Source organism: Eumetopias jubatus, unplaced genomic scaffold (assembly GCF_037043125.1).
Source record: "Eumetopias jubatus isolate StellerSeaLion01/CBP00866 unplaced genomic scaffold, mEumJub1_p1.0 scaffold_6, whole genome shotgun sequence".
NCBI lineage: Eukaryota > Metazoa > Chordata > Mammalia > Carnivora > Otariidae > Eumetopias > Eumetopias jubatus.
In genome coordinates this window covers 121220668-121237911 of record NW_028274812.1, presented here as the reverse complement: position 1 = coordinate 121237911, position 17244 = coordinate 121220668, and the positions used below count along the sequence as shown (strand labels likewise).

General features: G+C 49.3%; 2 protein-coding genes across 3 annotated transcripts; one reads left to right on the top strand and one right to left on the bottom strand.

Moving 5' to 3' along the window:
- Positions 1-1388: 1388 nt before the first annotated feature.
- Positions 1389-8668, bottom strand: GNL1 (G protein nucleolar 1). Its single transcript, XM_028091084.2, has 12 exons — positions 8540-8668; positions 7975-8140; positions 7476-7612; positions 7167-7318; positions 6978-7049; positions 5824-6031; positions 5541-5636; positions 4939-5133; positions 2749-2927; positions 2499-2661; positions 2104-2244; positions 1389-1738 (listed from the first exon to the last, which is right to left on the bottom strand). Exons 1-12 carry the CDS (start codon positions 8610-8612, stop codon positions 1497-1499), a joined length of 1824 nt encoding a protein of 607 aa, XP_027946885.1. The 5' UTR covers positions 8613-8668; the 3' UTR covers positions 1389-1496.
- A 365-nt stretch (positions 8669-9033) lies between these two features.
- On the top strand, positions 9034-14890 carry PRR3 (proline rich 3). Of its 2 annotated transcripts, XM_028091086.2 has the most exons (5): positions 9034-9860; positions 10548-10610; positions 12556-12738; positions 13092-13382; positions 13571-14890. In XM_028091086.2, the coding sequence occupies exons 1-5, from the start codon at positions 9755-9757 to the stop codon at positions 13675-13677; spliced, it is 750 nt and encodes a 249-aa protein (XP_027946887.1). In that variant the 5' UTR covers positions 9034-9754; the 3' UTR covers positions 13678-14890. The 2 variants fall into 2 exon arrangements, with proteins under 2 accessions (XP_027946887.1, XP_027946888.1); XM_028091087.2 differs by lacking the exon at positions 12556-12738 and having other exon boundaries at positions 9682-9860.
- The last annotated feature ends 2354 nt before the right edge of the window (positions 14891-17244 follow it).

The following is a 17244-nucleotide window of genomic DNA, read 5'->3' as shown; positions in this document are numbered from 1 at the left end:
TTCTCCTCACCCCTGCACCTAACAGTATAGGTTTGTCAACCTGTTGAAAACACTTTTTGCTACCACTTAACTCACACAACACTGTGGCAACCAACAAAACAAATCCCATTCTCCCTTTTCTCCAATAATTAAGTCTAGGAGTCTAGCTGCCTGCTTAACAAAGAAGTACAGAAAGTCTTCAGATGCCCTGACTCACAAGATAACTGACTGCTGCTGAGATACACAGGGCTCCATAAGATAGCTTTGGCCACCTGCTGAGTTCTAGCTCAGACCCTGCACTGATCGTCTCTGTTCCGTCCCCAAACCAGGCTAACTGGGATTCAAAACACCGGCTCGGGGCGCCTGGGTGGCTCTGTCGTTAAGCGTCTGCCTTCGGCTCAGGTCATGATCCCAGGGTCCTGGGATCGAGCCCCACATCGGGCTCCCTGCTCGGCAGGAAGCCTGCCTCTCCCTCTCCCACTCCGCCTGCTGGTGTTCCCTCTCTCGCTGTGTCTGTCTGTCAAATAAATAAATAAAATCTTTAAAAACAAAAACAAAAAAAAACAACAAAAAACAAACCACTGGCTCTGTGCCCTCTCCTATGAATCTCATAGACCTTTAGTGCATATGGGCCTTTAAATAATAAAGCTTAACACTGTACTTAAGGGGCTGGTCTGCTTAAATCATAAATGTGCACACTAGTTGTTTGCCAGTAATTAAGATGCTACTTGTACACATTTAATCACCATTTTCACAAACGTTGTCTTAACTAAAAATTTCTATCAACAGGAAGTCCTAAAATTATAGTGTATGAGCCCCAAAGATTTGGAGAATATCACACATCCTTCTTAATCCAAAAACTTGGGTGCCTGAGAACGGGGTCTTAATCATGGCCAGGCTGCATGCACATTTAGGTCAGGCCCTGTCTGCGCATCTTTATATGCTCAGTGCTTAGCAGAGATCCAGACACACGGTCGGTCCTTCATAAGTATTTGTTAAATTTGAATAAATCCTATAAAAAGCTCACATGGAGACATCAGCTTGTCCCACCTCTTATCACTTCTGCTCCAAAAAGCTCCTTACTAGTAGACCTTAGTAGACACAGGTCTAGCAGCAGGGGGGCACACAAGAGAGAAGGAATGGCACAAACTCCGAAAGAGGGTTGGATTCAGACCAGGCCTCAAAGCCTGAAGTGACTTCCCCTCCCCATGTTGATAATGGGATTCATACGGTGCAGAGTGGGAGAGTGAGCAGAGACAGTGGACTTCAGGGCCTTACAACCCAGTGAATTAACCCCTAAGAGAACTCTTCCTTCCCCAAGAGGGGAAAGAAAGGAGGAGAGGAGAGAGGCCTCCTGCAGCTGGTGGCTAAAACAGCCGCTCTCACCTCAGTCCATTCGGGGAAGGGGCTACAAAGCAGACAATCTTTATTCACAACTGGGGCAGCAGAGGGGAGGTACCCCCAGGTCAGTCCAGAAGCAGAGACGCTGGGGGGAGCAGGTGGAGCAGGGCAGGGACTCAGCACTCGTCCTCTCCCAGTAGGGCGTAAGGGTTTCGGGCAGCCAGGCCGGACCCTGGAGCTGAAGTTGGGGTGTCCTCATCCCCTTCCCCCTCCTCGTCCGCATCCCGGTCCTCCTCTCCCTCCTCCTCACAGGAGCTGCTCAGCTCTTCTTCTTCCTCCTCCTCCTCGTCACCTGCTGGCCCCACCCTGCCCTGCAAAACCACCAGCTCTGTGGTCTCCGGATGGGACTCCCAGGTGCCTGGGGAACCGAAACAAGAAAGGAAAGTTTTAAGCAAAGAACTACAGCCAAAGAAAGGTGGGGAAGAGGCAAAGACTAAGAAGTGACAATTGGTCTTGCAGCTGCCAGCATCCGCCCGTTCATTCACTCAGACTCCCAGGTGCCGGGCACTGAACAGCAGCTCCGCCTACCCGAGCTCTGCACCGCCGCCTGGCCAGGGGGCAACTCCCACCCTGCCTTTGCAGATCAGGAAACTGTCTCAAAGACGCTTAGGAACACAGGGCGGGCCGACGGGTACAGAACCCAGGCCTGACCCTTGTTCTGTGTGGCCACAAAGCCCACACCCTTCTGCCTACAGTACAGCACAAGAACACTGGCTGTCTGACCTTTCTGTTCACTGTAGCCCGGGGGATGAAAACACAGGCTGAGGCGCCCGTCCACTGCCAGCCGTAGGAGGCTATTGGCTGCTCTGTACACATCGTTCCGCGCTGCCTTAGCTGTCTTATAACCACGCTTCTCTGCCCAGGCTGGAGAGAGAGAAGAGAATAGTGCAGAGGGAAGCCATTAACTGGGCCCAGTCACCACCACCACCCCATTCCCATACCACAGCCCTTCCAGTTTTCTCCAGAACACCCCAGGCCACTGATCTTGCAGGCCCCACGACAGAAATCCAGGCATGAGTAGCCAGGTGCTTCATCAATGGCAGAAGCTCTGAGGAGAGGTGAGGAGATATGGCAGGGTTCAGGGTAAGGGGAGGAGAAACCAGGGACATGGAGCCCACCTTCACAGATGTCCCAGGCACACCAGGGGTGTTCCGCTGAGGGATCCTTGGCCTCTGGGTGGCGCAGGTGGAGCAGGACCTGCACAGGGATTCGAGTGGCCAGGTAGCCCACGGCAGTGTATGGCTCCTGGATTTGGGCAATGGGGTAGATCCCTGCCAGAACCTGAGGGGAAACAAAATGCTCGGTCTGTTCCTGACCTCCTGCCTCCTCTCCCTCCCTGCCCACCTCCCCCCCACCCCACCTGCATACCTGTAACTGCCTGGGCAGAAGGGATGGGAATATGAGGCCAGGGCAGTCACAGAGCTTCACAGAGGGGGTGAGAAAGTAGGTCTGAAAATATCTGGTGTGGCCGGGAGTTCTGGAGACACTCACAACCTTCCTGCCCACCAGCCCGTTGATCAGAGAAGACTTGCCCACATTGGGGAAACCTAAGGAAGGCAAGAAAAACTAACATCAGACAGTTCCCTACTCTGCGACAGGCAGGATGCAGTGCTGTAGCCATAGATAAAAAGGGAAGTAAAGCACAGAAATTAAGGAAGCAATATAACCGTGCAAATTTCAAATCAGACTCTGGGCCGCCAGGGCTGAATCCTGGCCTCTCCACTTATCAGTTTTGTAACCTCAAAGCAATTCATTTTCTGAGCCTCTGGTTCCTCATTTTACAAGTGCAGATACCTTCAAGCTCAAAGTGGTCAGGATTAAAGATGACTGTGTGGTTCACTGCCTGCAGTACACTAAATGCCCAAAACAAGTGAGACATGCAGCTCATAATCATCGAAACTTCTCCACGGAGAAGACTGAAAACCCTGAGGCTCACTGCCACTCTCTTCAGGAGCCCCTCCATCACTCTGGGTGACTTTGGTATCTGCACAGGTGGCCTGTTTAGCACCTTGGCCTCTCGGTGCCAGCATCTATCTTCCAAAAGTCATTTCCAACTACCCACTACCGTGGTCATACCCTGGATCTGGTCAATTCACACCTCCAAAATCTCAACTGCAAGCACCACTCTCTGCCCTGATATCCTATCGTTCCAGCTCACTTATTCTGTTCCTCAGTTCCAATGAATCTTCACTATTCCATACTGGACTCCTGTCCTCACTTCCCTTCTTACCCAACTGAGCTACCATGACCCAGCTCTACAGCCAGCCCCTTTCACAGACCATGAACTCCCAAGTCGTGCCCCTCTCCTCCACCTTACTTATTCCCATGGCTCCCATCTCCCAATGCTCTGACACTCTGGCTTGTCCCATAATCACCAAGCTCACTCCCACATCAAGATCTTTTCATTTACTGATCCCTTGGCCTGGAAGGCCCTTTTCCCCTATCTCCAAATGGCTACTTCCTCTCAACATCCCAGGTTTTCTCAGAGGGGGCTTTCCATGAGAATCCCCCTCTCTGCGTCACTCTCTGCTCCCTTTCGTTGCCGCTAAATAATATGATTTCAAATCATGAATCAATTCACTTCCAAGGCAATAAGCTCTGTGATAGTAGGGACTTTCCTGCCACTTTCATGACAGCATAATGTGCTCCTGGAACACCTCCTGGCACTTAGTAAATATTTGCAGAAAACTATTAGTAAATCTAAGCTCAGCACTGCCTGTGCCACAGAAAATGCTCTCCCTTACATAACTCTGAACACAGAGAAGTTACTGTAGATGCTTAAAAGAGTGGACACCCCACCTCCCACCCTTGCCAGGGAGAAGCAGGAGGAAAGGACTGGAAAGGGTGCCATCCGTCAGCAGTCAGGTAGGTTGTTCCCAGGACAAAAAGGAGACTAAGTCAGGAGCGTTTCCAAGGAGTCCAACTAACTACTCTACTCTCCTTAATTTGATTCCCCTATCACCTCAAGATGCCACAACTTTGCCCAAGTCGCTTCTTACCTCTGCCACCAACAAAGGAAAGAGGCCCTGGGCCCGAATCATACATTCCTTTCTTCCCCACCAAGAGCAGAGACAAGGCTCTTAATTCAGGGAAGATTCTCCTTGATGACAGACTTAAAGGGTAAGTCTCAGAAAGATACTAATGCTAACTAAGCTCCTGCTAGGACTTAGTGATTTCTCTACTACAAACTGACGAATACCATGGAACAGTTAAGATGGATGTCATTTAGAACAACGCCTGGTACCTGGTAAGCACCATGTAAATATTAAATTGTAACAATTGTGATCATTACTATTAACACTATTTGTCAGTCATCATTAGGCTATTCCTATGCTAGTCTCTTCATTCCTCACATCCGTTCTTCTAATTGTGTGTCAGCATCTTCATTCTAAAAATCAAAATAACTAAGACTCAGAGTGGGTAAATAACAGTAAGAGCTAAGAAAAGCCTGAATTTAACTCAAGGGTGCCAGGATCTTTCCACTATTGCCGACACCTTCCTTTTCTGAAACTCTGTACTTCAGAGGAGGCCGCCATGCATGGGCCACCACTTCCTTACCCACACAGCCAATGGTCACCACCCCATCTTTGTAGTGTTCCCGGGTCGGGCCGGCGGGCTCCATTGCTGAGTCAGTCTGCTGCTCCACCAGGACGGCAGGTCCATCCTCTTCTTCATCCTCCTCCCCAGAGCCGTTTCCCCACGTGGCCCCTGCCACATCTCGGGCAATCTTCTCCCGCCAGCTGCTCAAGTCCACTGTCAGGGAAGGAGAAGCTGAGGAAGGTTCTCCCCAGGGCCACCACAGATGATTGCACAGACTACGTACGGCACAGCTGACCTAACTGGCACCCTCTGGAGTTGGAGAGTGCCAACCTACATGACAGATCGTCCCTAGCCTTCACTTGACCCCACCTAGAAATCATGTCAGTTTTTGAGTTTCAGAAAAATACTGGGAAGACTGAAGACAACAGACCACTGGGGCTCCTGCCTACCTGCTGCCTTTGTTGCCGCCAAGTCAGTTTGCTCCCTCTTCTATCCCTCCCCCTGGCTGCTCACCTACCTCCATAATAGAAAGGACTAACTTCAGGGAAGGTAAGCAAAATGACTCCAGGCCCTGGGTCGCCCCCATATCCTTCCACAGCTCCCCTCTTAAGAGTGTATACCTTTCCCTGCAGTGATGGCTTCACAGGCTCTCAGCAACTGCTCCGGCCCCAGGGCCCGAGTCCATCCTCTCCCCCGCCTCCGACTCTTCTTCAACACTGGGATCAGAGGGCACAAGTGTTAGTGCATGGGCTTATGCACCCCACCTCACCCACCACCCTTAGGCCCAAGATCAGGACTCCTTTGTCAAGGATCTTTGTCAGATCTTTGTCAAGGCTCTCTGTTCTCCCTGTTGTCCCCTGCCACCCCACCTCTCCCATGCTGCCTTCCTCATTGCCCACTCACCGCTACTAGGATCCTGTGGGGTGCGGGGGTCCCGAGGGAAAGAGGTAAAAAGGACTATGTGGAGCTGGGGATAGTGTTGGTGAAAATAATGCTTCCAGGCAACCACGAGAGCCGGTGGGGCTAGATCCACCTTGTTCAGGACCAAGATCAAGGCCAATCCAAGTTCTCCAGTCACATACTCGTAAAGTGCTGGTGGGAAATTCACAACCTGGGATAGGGTTGGTGAGAGGAGAGAGCAATGAGAGGTCAACCCAGAGTTCTCTGCCTCCAGCTCCCCACTCACCAGGCACCACTCAGAGACAAGACTCTGGTGGTTAGCAGATTCTGGGGCAAAAGGGTAAATCAGCAAGACCGAACTAGAAAAATAAAGTAGCAGTAAGCAATACCTGTACATTTGTCTCGGGGGGACTTCTTACAGGTCCTGATTAGGGATAGAAATGAGCCAAAAACAAGACAAGGAAACAGTGATACCTAGTATACTGGTGTAAAGCTTGGGGTCAGGATAAAACTTAATACCTGTTTTTGTGTGCACACAACTATCTACACGTATATACATGCATGTACACACATGTACGTGTCTGCAGGTTTGTGATGAGCATGTGTGGCTGTGTGAGTGCATATGAGCACACACATCCGTCTGTGTGTGTAGAAGTGTATGTATACGTGCCGTTAAGGACTTCCAACCTAAATGTCCCCACAGACCTCTCTTTCTCCCACTAGAGGACAGCAATGGAGTGGTACAGCCAGGTTAACACAAGGGTTGTCCAGCAGCCAAGTTTAGAGCCTTAACCACTATCCTAGCCTTCCACATAAGGCTGATGTGGTGGGGCGGGGGAAGCCCTCAGTTGCCTTCACAGAATCCCCTGAAGCACCACACTAGAACTTTCTACTGGCCTAGTTATGGTGGAATGAAAACGGGATACACAGTTTTTCACCAAAGGAAGTAAAAAAGAGCGTCTGTTAACCGGAGCAGGAGTGACAAGCTGCGACACTGATGAATAAAGTATTGAGTTCCTGACTGCAGACATCACTACGAGGTAGAGAAGACTAGAAAAGAAAGATACCTCTCCATCTCCCAACTCCTGCCTCTGCCCTTTACTCCACAAGAATCCTCCTCCCCCATCCCCCTTGTCACCCTCACCCCCAGTACTCACTGGATGTCGGGTATCAGTGATAAGCAAGACAATGTCAGACATCTCCAACACACGCCACAGCTGCCGCCATGTCTGAAAAGGCAAGATCAGTGGAAGAGTACCTAAGGCCAGAAATCCTCTCCTGACTGACCCCAGACCAATTTGACCAAGGGTCACTATGCCAGACTCCTGTCCCTACTCCATTCTCACCTCCAGATTATGCTCAAAGTAGCTGAGTTTCTCAGAGGTGTAAGACCCATGAATCTTCCCAAGATACTCCTGGAAGCTCCGTTCCTCCTGGCTCATTAGCTGCTCTTTGGACATCTCATAGCTCCAAGGAGGACGTCGGGGAAAGTCCAGGACTGGGAAGTTAAGAAAAAGTCCAAGTAAGTCTGAGAATAGTTTCAGGGCTCAAGAGTGGATCCCAGACCTCTCACCCCTCACAGTCAGCTCTTCCTCTTCCAACCTCCTTCCCCCAGCCCATTGCCTCTCCCAAACATCCAGCTGTTGAGCTCTCACCTGAGCCAGGCTGATAGACCTCCCGGATGTCCAGCTCCAGCAGCTCAGCACTGACCGGCTGTAGCACTTGCTCGCGGGCTGCCCTCTTTCTCCTTTCCACCTCCTCCCGGCTATCTCGCTCAAAATGCAGCCGGTATCTAATGGGACAGGGACCACAGCATCTCTTGCAATCCCGTGGCCACAAACTCCCCTCCTGGGCAGACAACCTCGTAGAGCTTTCTCTCCAGAGTTGTTCAAGTCTCCTCTCAGTCGACTCTCCCTCAAGTACCTCTCCCCCAACATTCGGCCTTCCCCTAAACCTCGCCCTTTTAAAAGCCAGGAACTCTCTCCAGCCCCTCCGGAAGGAAGGATTGTGGCCCGCTCCGGTGAGCCAGCTGCCTGCGGAGACTCGGCATACCAGTCCCACCTCCTCCACCAGCAGCAGCCAGCTTTTCCCCCCAACACTCTCGCTTCCGGGTAGGCGGGGATGCCCCAGCCAGCGCCCCCTGCCTGCTCTCACCGATTTGGGTCATAGCTTCGAGGACCCAGCCCCTGGGAAGGCTGCTGGTTGAGCCTGCGGATATGATGGGTCACAGATTCTCCGTCCGAGGTGTCGGTCTGCTCCTCCCGCCGCTCCCTGCTCCCGCTGCGGCTGTTGGAACTGGATCGCAGCCCATCTTGGAGCCCTGCGGGGAGGAGGCGGTGACGCCACTACGGGACGGCTCTAAGGGGCCGTAAGACCCCTTCCCCGGTCTGTGTGACTTCTCCTCACACCACCCCACTTCTTTTGAGGCCCGATCCTTCCACCATCCTGCCCAAGACCCTACCGGATGTGCGTGGGGGGGAGTCATTCCTCCTCCAGGGACCTGCGGGGATGGCGCCCCGTTCGAGCTGGAGGGATTCCCCTCCCCCAATTCTCCATCCTTTCCCACCCCTTCCAGGGAGACTGGGGTGAGAGAGAATCGCGATCTTCGGCGCGCTGCCAACACCCACTCCCACGCCCCGCGGGGATGCGGCGGGCACACCCCTCCTTCCAGAGGTGCGGGAGCCCGAGCCCCGCCCCCTCCCCTCACTACCGCACTGACCTCGCTTCCGCTCCCGCTTGTCCTGCAACTGCTTCTTCTTTTGCTTCACGCTGAAGGGCTTCTTTCTCGGCATGGCCTGGACCAGTCACCTGGCCCACCCTCCGCCGAGCTCCCGCCGCCTCAACTGACTCCCCCCCCACCCCCCCGGGCAACCCCCGCCGCCAGGGCCTGGGACCCTAGAGGGGGCGGGGCTATGAGGTGACGTCAGCGGGCGGGCCTGGCCGATTTGCCCCCCGTTGCCTGGGTGAAGGCGAAGGAAATACGGCCACTTCCTTACGCGAGCGAGGCAAGACGAGGATGCGGGGTGGGCTACCCGCACGTGAGAGTCAGCGGCACCGAGAGGGCGCAGCGGCGGCGAGGAAGGAGGCGCGCGTGGGAGGATCAAGCTAACTTCGTCACGGACGCTACCAACTCGCGTTCGGAGGAGGGGGGACGTGTGTCACCGCTACCTTGCGCGCTGGGAGGGAAGCTACCACTCACCTGGAGGGGGCGGTGGAGCGGAGGGCGGGTCCTACCACCTGGGAGAAAGAGGAGCGTGGATGCGCTGAACCTACTCTACCCACCCCCACCCCGGGCTTGACCTTAATGGAAAGACGGGACTGCGCGTCCCGGGAATGAAGTCCAGTTGCTCGTCTACGCTGGGGGTGGGGTCAGACGTCTTGGGGGGCGGGTAGCGGTCTGAAGAGTCCTGGGACCCAAATTCCTTGTGGGAGCGATAAAGAGCAGGTTTACAGATCATAGGGGCACGCGCAGGCGAGGAAGGAAACCCAGGTGGGACAAGGATTTTTGGAGAGAGGTCAGAGGGCATGAAGTTGTGCCTGCAGCCGTTACCATAGTAACCGGGAACCGGATGTGGCGATCTTAAGGGGCGACAACTCTCTCAGGTCCTCTGGCCCGAGAGCCTATCGACTCTATGGCACACAATGAGGAGCCGGTTGTGGGGTTTTTTTCAGCGAGGGGCGAAGAGAGGAATTTTTCAAGGCATTTATAGGAACGCAACAAAAAGAAGGCTTGAGACTGCCTCTATGCCTGGCAGAGACCGAGGGAGACGTTTTATGAGAGAATGAGCCGCACAAAAGCGCCTCGGAGCCTTCCGGAAGTGAAATGGCGGGAGCCTCAGCCTCTCCATCCACCTCCCGGAAGCGGAAATAGAATCCCAGCGTGCCCCTTCCTCACTGCCCTCCAAATCCCGCTGCAGCCATTGCCGCAACCACGATGCCGAAACGAAAGAAGCAGAATCAGCAGCAGCCGCCACCACCGCAGCAGCCCCCGCTGCCAGAGCGGGAGGAGATTGGAGACGAGGAGGATGGGAGTCCTATCGGTGAGGAGCCCGGGAGGGGTGTGCACATGCCTGTCAGCTGGTCGAGGCGAGGGGTTAAGGTCTGGAAAAGGTGCGGGGGAGGGGGCTCTAACGGAAGGAGGAAGGGCGCAAGCGCTGGGGCGGGGATAGGAGGCTGTCCGGTGTGGAACCCTGAGCGAGTTCTCTTCCTTGACCCCTCAACTTCGGTCCAGCCTCTAACCTTTCTGAAGAAGGCAGGGGAGGAGAGGATAAAGAGCTCGTGTGCGCAGTCGCAGAACGGCAAGGGAGAGGGGGCCCTAGAGAGGTTGCAGATTGCGATGACTAGGATAACACTTTGTTACCAGACTTGCACAGGGAAGGTAGAAGTGCTGCCTTCTCTAAACTACTCTGGGGCGGGGGGGATCGTTCTGATTGGCCAACAGTTAAAGAGAGGGATTGGATTACTTGTGGAATCACCTGGGATGTTTTGGGTAGCAACTATGTAAGGGAAAGAGAACGATACCCTTCCCGCATTATCTTTTTTTTTTTTTTTCCCCAAACGAATCGCTTTTTTGAAGAAGGGGCAGGGAGATTTGCCTGAGAACTTGTTAACACTGCTGAGAATGTATCAGGCTTTACTGATTGAATTAAGAAATGAGTAGTAGAAAAACATAGGATCATCGGTACGTTAGTCCATTCTGATGACTATACTTTCATATCTACTCTTAGGACCACCCAGCCTTCTGGGCCCTCCCCCCATGGCCAATGGAAAGCCTGGTGACCCCAAGTCAGGTGAGGATGAGGGGGCTCTGATTCTTTGATTAGGTCCTGGAGAAGGGAGCAACGGAATGGCTAAAACCCAGGAGGACTTAAAACCAAAAGATCAGGGATTCTGTACAGAAATGAATGGAGAGATGTTGTAAATTCACAGATTGGAAAGCTCAATGTTGTAAAAATGTCACTTATTCCCAAATTGATCTATAGATTCAATGCATTTCCAGTTACAGTCCCTATAATGGAAATAAGCATTCTATGTTATTACACGGAAATGCAAAGGATCAGGCTGAGACATTGCAAATACAATCTTGAAGTAGGAGGACTTACCCTGAATATCACCATTTAGAACTATAATAGTTATGGTGTGGTATTGGCACAAGAACAGACCTAAAAGTCAATAGCCCGGTACAAAAAGTCCAGTAACAGGCCTGCACATACGTAGACACCTCATTTATGATGAAGATGGAACTGAAATAGTGGTCATTTCAGTAAATGATGCTGGATTAATTGGATATTCATGGGGGGGGGATGAATTCTGACCTCCTATTCATATTGTATGTAAACATCAACTCAGTGAACTGTAGATCTAAGTGTTAAAGGTAAAGGAAAATATTTTCATGGTCTTGGAGGAGATAGGAGTTCCTAAACAGACAAGAAACAAAGATTGATAAACTGAACTACATTAAACTTTTATTAATCAAATGACACCATTAAGAAATTAATTGGAAGCCATAGAGTAGAAAATAGTTGAAATAAATAGAACCAATAAACAGCTCGTATCTAGGATATACACAGGACTCTTTTAGACAACCTGTTAGAAAAATGGGCAAAGTATCAGAACTCTCTCAAAAACTGAGCTCTAAATGATCAAGAACATGTGAACAAAACTCAGTATCTTTAGTTGTTAAATAATCGCAAGATGAAAACACAACACTTAAGACCCTTGTGCATGTTGGTGAGATTGTAAAATGGAGCGATTCTATAGAAAACACTACGGAGTTTCCTCAAAAAAAATTAGAAATAGAACTACCACGTGATCCAGCATTCCCACTTCTGGGTATATATCCAAAAGAATGGAAAGCAGGATCTTGAAGAGTTATTTGCACACTCGTGTTCATAACAGCACTATTTACAATAGCTAAGAGCTGGAATCAACCCAGATGTTCATTGACAGATGAATAAACAAAATATATATTCATACAACGGAGTATTATACAACCCCCAAAAGGAACGGAATCTTGTCACATGCTACAGCATGGGCGAACCTTCAAGCCATCTTGCTAAATGAAACAAGCCAATCAAAAAAAGGCAAATGTATAATTCCACTTATGAGGTACTTAAAGTAGTCAAATTCATAGAAGCAAAGTAGAATGGTGGTTACCAGGAGCTGGGTGGAGGGGGAAAAGGGGAGTTGTTTAGTAGCTATAGAGTTGCAGTTTTGCAAGATGGAAAAGTTCTAAAGATCTGTTGCACAGCAATGAGAATTTACTTCACACTACTAAAACATGCATTTAAAAATAGTTAAGATGGCAAATCTTTGGCACCTGGCTGGCTCAGTCGGTAGAGCATGCCACTCTCGATCTCAGGGTTGTGAGGTCGAGCCCCACGTTGGGCATAAAGTTTGCTTTAAAAAAAAACAAAACAGCAGATTTTACGTTATATTACATGTACAAATTTAACGTTACATGTTCCCCAATTTAAAAAAAAAAAAAAACCTCTCCAGAATGGCAAAAATGAAAAAAATTGACAATACTAAGTGTTGTCAAAGCTATGGAACAGTTGCCGGTGGGAGTGTAAATTGGTACAGCCACTTTAAAAAAGTTTGACTTCATTAAACTTTAGCATACATATACCCTAGGACCCAACAATACCTCTACTACGTTTATACTCAACAGAAATGCATACATATGTGTAACAAAGACATGTATAAAAATGTTCATAGCAGCATTTTTCGTTATAGCCCCAAACTGGAATCCACCCACATGTCCACCATCAGTAGAATGGATAAATAAGTTGTTGTGTGTGCATGCAATGGGATACTACACTGCAATGAAAATGAACGAACTCCTGCTACAGGCAACCTGGATGAATCTCACAAACACGATGTTGAGCGAAAGGAGCCAGACAGAAAAGAATGCAGACTGTATGATTCCATTTATGCGAAGTTCAAAAACAGGCAAAAACTAACCTATGGTGCTAGAAGTCAGGATAGTGGTTACCTTTGGGGAGGAGGGTGGAATAGTGGGGTAGGAGGGGCACAAAGAGGGGGGAGGAATTGCGAGTGCTAAGAAGGCTCTATCCTTTCACCTGGGTGGTAAAAACACAGGTGTGTTTACTTTGACGGTAATTGAGTTGTACACTTAAAACTGGTGTATTTTTCTGTATGTATATTGTACTTCAATAAAAAGTAAAAAAACAACACAGGGCTTCCTTATCCGGATTAAACTGGCCACTGATCACCTTTCCATGTCTGTCTGTCTCTCTCCTTCTCTCCAGCTCTTCACAGAGGTCCTCCAGGATCAAGGGGACCAATGATTCCACCACTGCTGAGTCTCCCACCTCCTCCCCGGGGCAGAGGCCCAATTCGGGGAGGCCTAGGCCCCAGGTGTGGCCCATATGGTCGTGGTTGGTGGGGAGCCAATACTGAACCTCCTTTTCCTGGACCAGGCCATGGGGGTCCTTCCAGGGGAGGCTTTCACAAAGAGCAGAGAAATCCTCGAAGGCTCAAAAGTTGGTCTCTTATCAAAAATACCTGCCCGCCCAAGGATGGCCCCCAAGTTGTGGAAGGTGAGGTCCATTTTTTAATGCCTATACACATTTAATACCCATCACTCCCAGAATGCCTGTGACTCTACCATTCTAAAATGTCTGGAAATGGTAGGGAGTAGAAAATCTGACTGCCCTCTCTATCTCTGCTTTTTGTTACGTGTTTCCTTTCTTATATTTTAAATATACCAATTTTCACTTGTTTACAGACAAATCCAACCGCCCTGTCTGCCGACACTTTGCCAAAAAGGGCCACTGTCGATATGAGGACCTCTGTGCCTTCTACCACCCAGGCGTCAATGGACCGCCTCTGTGAGACTGTGCCTTCCCATCGAGACTGGAAGGAGCCCTCTGACCTAGCGGCCATATGTTTCCCTGTGGCCCTGTGATGGCTACTGTGAGGCTGTTCCACCCACCACCCTCAGTCAGTGACACCCACCCCCATCCGCCACCTCCCCAATTTGGGGTCCAGAGCTGTGTTTCATCATTGATACCCAGTGTGTGGGCTTTCTTCTGATCCAGCCTCCAGAGACACGCCTTCAGGACCCCATCTTTGCTCCCTTCAACTGCCTCCTGGATCCTCTTCCCCCTCGCCAACTGACTGCTGAACAGGAAACCTCTTTGGTGCTGTTTCTTGTGCATCTGTCCACCCAGCCCCCGGTACTGCCCTCGATTCCTGAGAGCCCTGGAGCAGTTTCCTACCATTCCCTTCTTCTAGCTGCTTGTTTTAAGTCCTTTTTATGTGACAGCCCCTACCCCCAAAGTTGCCAGTTGCTCTGTGAAACTCACCAGGTTGACCTGGGGTCAAGTATGGATGACTGGTGCAGAGTTACTCCCTGAAAGGCCACTCTCCCTGCTTTTGGATTTTGTAGTTTCTACGTCAGTAGCATGATCCCCACCGCTCTGGTCTGTGATCACTGTGCTTTGTGAAACTGTGCATCCCCTCGTACATAGCCTTTCTCAGTGTCCGTGGCATCTTTGTGACTTCCCAACACTAGAGTAAGTTTTTCTGCCAAAATGAGTGAGGCTCTTGGTGCCCTCTAGACTTTCCACACCTCCCAACATGGGAGAAATGTGAAACTTTCCACAAGACTGCCTCCCTGGTCTCCCCATTCTCCTGGTGTCGGTTTTTCTGGGTTTGACACAAGCCCATGAGATGTCCTCTGAAGCCTCTGACGGGCTACCCTATTTGCTCTCCAGCCCACTTTAGTTAGAGTACGTCATCGTGAGGCGACCAGCCCTTTCGTCTGAATTCTGTGAATCTCCACCCGGCCTACCTTTGGGTGGAACCTGGACAGTACTGTCGCCCTCATCTAAGCTTCTTCCCTACATCCCTGGCACTGGTTGTTTTCTGTGAAAACGGCAGTGAACAGGTTCGGTTTTGAACTGGCCCTGAGGAAATGGGTCAGGAGTTGTGTGGGCAAGATGGAAGGATGAGAGCCGTTGGAGAACTGAGAATGAATTTTTTTTTCTTTTTAACATTTTTTTATATTAGTAATAAATGCAGTGGAAACAAGCATTTTCTTCAATCCCTGTGTTCCAGTCATCTCTGGAGGTGCAGATAAGGCTGTTCTTCTTGTAGTCACTTTATTCTTCCATTTGTTCATACACGGTGGTGATGGAGAAGGGAAAAGCTTGAGTTTCTTTCAGTCCGAAGGAACAAGCGAGGTCCCATTAACCTATAAGCATAAAACACACCAGGCTGCATGACGTTCAAGGGTAAGGTTTTAGAGGAGAAAGGAAAGGCCAACTATCCATGGAGTAATTTTTTAATATTCTACCCATCTTTGTAGGTTTGATGTTTTTAGAGTTGTAATGGCTAAAACGGCCTTTCAACAAATATTTGTAGATTTGACTGCGGGCCTGACACTAGAAATAACAGAACTAAAACCAATGAATTTAAATCTACAGGGGAGATACGTTTATCAAAAAAATCACGAATATGTGTAAGGTCACACCTGTCAAAAGTGAGACAATGAAAAGGGAGTCTGTAATAAAGGGAGACTAGGAAGGTGACGTCTGAGACAAGCTCTGACAGAGAAGCAGGAGGCCTGAGGTGGAAGAGCAAAGTCCAAGCAAAGGTGTTTGCTAAGAGATGGGAAGAATAGGAGACAAGGCAGAAGGAAGAAGAGCGAAACCACTCAGGGCCTTGCAGAACATAAAGATTTGGGTCTTTTTCTTAATACCAAAGCCTTTGAAGGATCTTAGGCAGGTTGATAAGGATTAGATTTGTTTTCAACAAGATTGACTCTGTATGGAGCTGACCAGGTTTGGAAGTGCCTTCAAAGGTAACTTAGGTAGTCCAGGTGAGTTATGATGGTATAGACTGGGTAGTAGAACAGGAGAAAAGTAGGTATTTGAAAAGAGATCAAAATGAAAGTATTTTAGGTTTATCAGGGTAGTTCTGGCTTACATAACTACCATTTAAAAAGAAAGGGAGAAAACAGAATGCTAGGAATTTGGAATTACTGAGTTTGAGCTGCCTTTTAAGATCTCTGGTAGGAGAGAGAAAATAGGTGGGTATACAGGTTTGGTATTCATATTAAAACTAGAGACAAATGTCTAATGCATATCTGAGTGTTTTACAATATAGGTGGTAGTTAAACCATGAGCATGGTTTCACACTAAATATTAAGTACCTACTATGACCCAGTTTATCAGCTTTTACGTTCAATTGTAACAGAAACCAAAGGTAGTCTTAAAGCAAAATATAAGTTTATTTTGTACAGTTCAAGAGGTAGACAGCCCAAGGTATCAGGCCACCACCTCAGGTATTCAGAACCCCTCCCCCCAGGTTTCAGCTCCACAATTACTGGGGTCAGATCCTCCTATTCATGGTTTGGGAAGTAAAGATAGCTTATCCATGTTCCAATTCTCAATATGGACCAGGAAGGGCAGAGGACACCAGCTGTCTTGGAGGAGATTTCCTCAAAGCTAATACAGCTCTTCAACTTTATGCCACTGACCGTAATAACTAGCCTTTGTAGCTGCCACTGAAGCTTGGATAAGTGATCTTTATTAAAGCAGCTATGTGCTAAGCAAAATACTGGACTTTCAGGATGAACATCCTTTATCAGCCCCTCTGCTAAAATTTCAGGATGCAGTAGAGAATAAGACTAAAAGTGTCAATGCCCTCCAGCCAAAGACCACCAAGAACACACCCATAGTCAAGCAACTGGGTATACTAATTCTGCAAAGGTTATCTCACTAGAAGAGGTTAGGAATGACAGGACTAGTGTTTGTGCTAGGTGATTTGGGGGGAAGGTTCAGGGAAGTGAAATTGTTCTGGGTTGGGTGCTATCAGAAAGTGAGGGCAATTACAATTGCACATCTTAATCTCATATAGAAGGAGAGAGGAATGAAACATGGCTAAAAGTGTAGCTGGTCAAAAAAAGCCACCATTTTAGTGGAGAGGGGGCTGTTTAATATTTATGGTGTTTGCAGAGTGACCTTATCTTTGTGCTTAGAGAAGATTATGAACTTTGTCTTCATGACAGTCACAGTAGCCTTGTCTGACATTGGTGTTCTGTGAGATTATGTTCAACCTGAGCACCATGGCCAAGCTGTTAGAATCAGGCCAATTCCCAGTTGTCAGGGGCTGTTTTTCTCAAAAGTGAACACATGAATAATTACAGGTTGTGATTAATGATATTAAGGAAATAAATGAGGTACTGTATAGAGAATAATGGTTGGGGGCTACTTAAGATGTGGTGGTTGGGTAGAACTCTCTGAGGAATCCGTTGCTAAAGTCACCTGAGAGGAGAATGTCAAGTGGGAAGAGAGGGCCCAGAACAGCCTGGAGGATGGCTGACATTTGGTGGCCAAGCAAGAACGAGGATGAAACAAGGAGAGGGGGGAGGGTTGGCCAGAGGGGGTTGGGGAG

Excerpts from the sequence above, each read along its gene's own strand:
- GNL1 (XM_028091084.2), bottom strand. The coding sequence starts at position 8,612 with ATGCCGAGAAAGAAGCCCTTCAGCGTGAAGCAAAAGAAGAAGCAGTTG. Across the intron at positions 7,613-7,974 it reads CGAAGCTATGACCCAAATCG|ATACCGGCTGCATTTTGAGC; the intron begins GTGAGAGCAGGC and ends CTGTCCCATTAG. Across the intron at positions 2,662-2,748 it reads TTCTGCCCAGGCAGTTACAG|GTTCTGGCAGGGATCTACCC; the intron begins GTATGCAGGTGG and ends GTTTCCCCTCAG.
- PRR3 (XM_028091086.2), top strand. The coding sequence starts at position 9,755 with ATGCCGAAACGAAAGAAGCAGAATCAGCAGCAGCCGCCACCACCGCAG. Across the intron at positions 10,611-12,555 it reads GCCTGGTGACCCCAAGTCAG|CCCCAAACTGGAATCCACCC; the intron begins GTGAGGATGAGG and ends TTTTCGTTATAG. Across the intron at positions 13,383-13,570 it reads TGGCCCCCAAGTTGTGGAAG|ACAAATCCAACCGCCCTGTC; the intron begins GTGAGGTCCATT and ends ACTTGTTTACAG.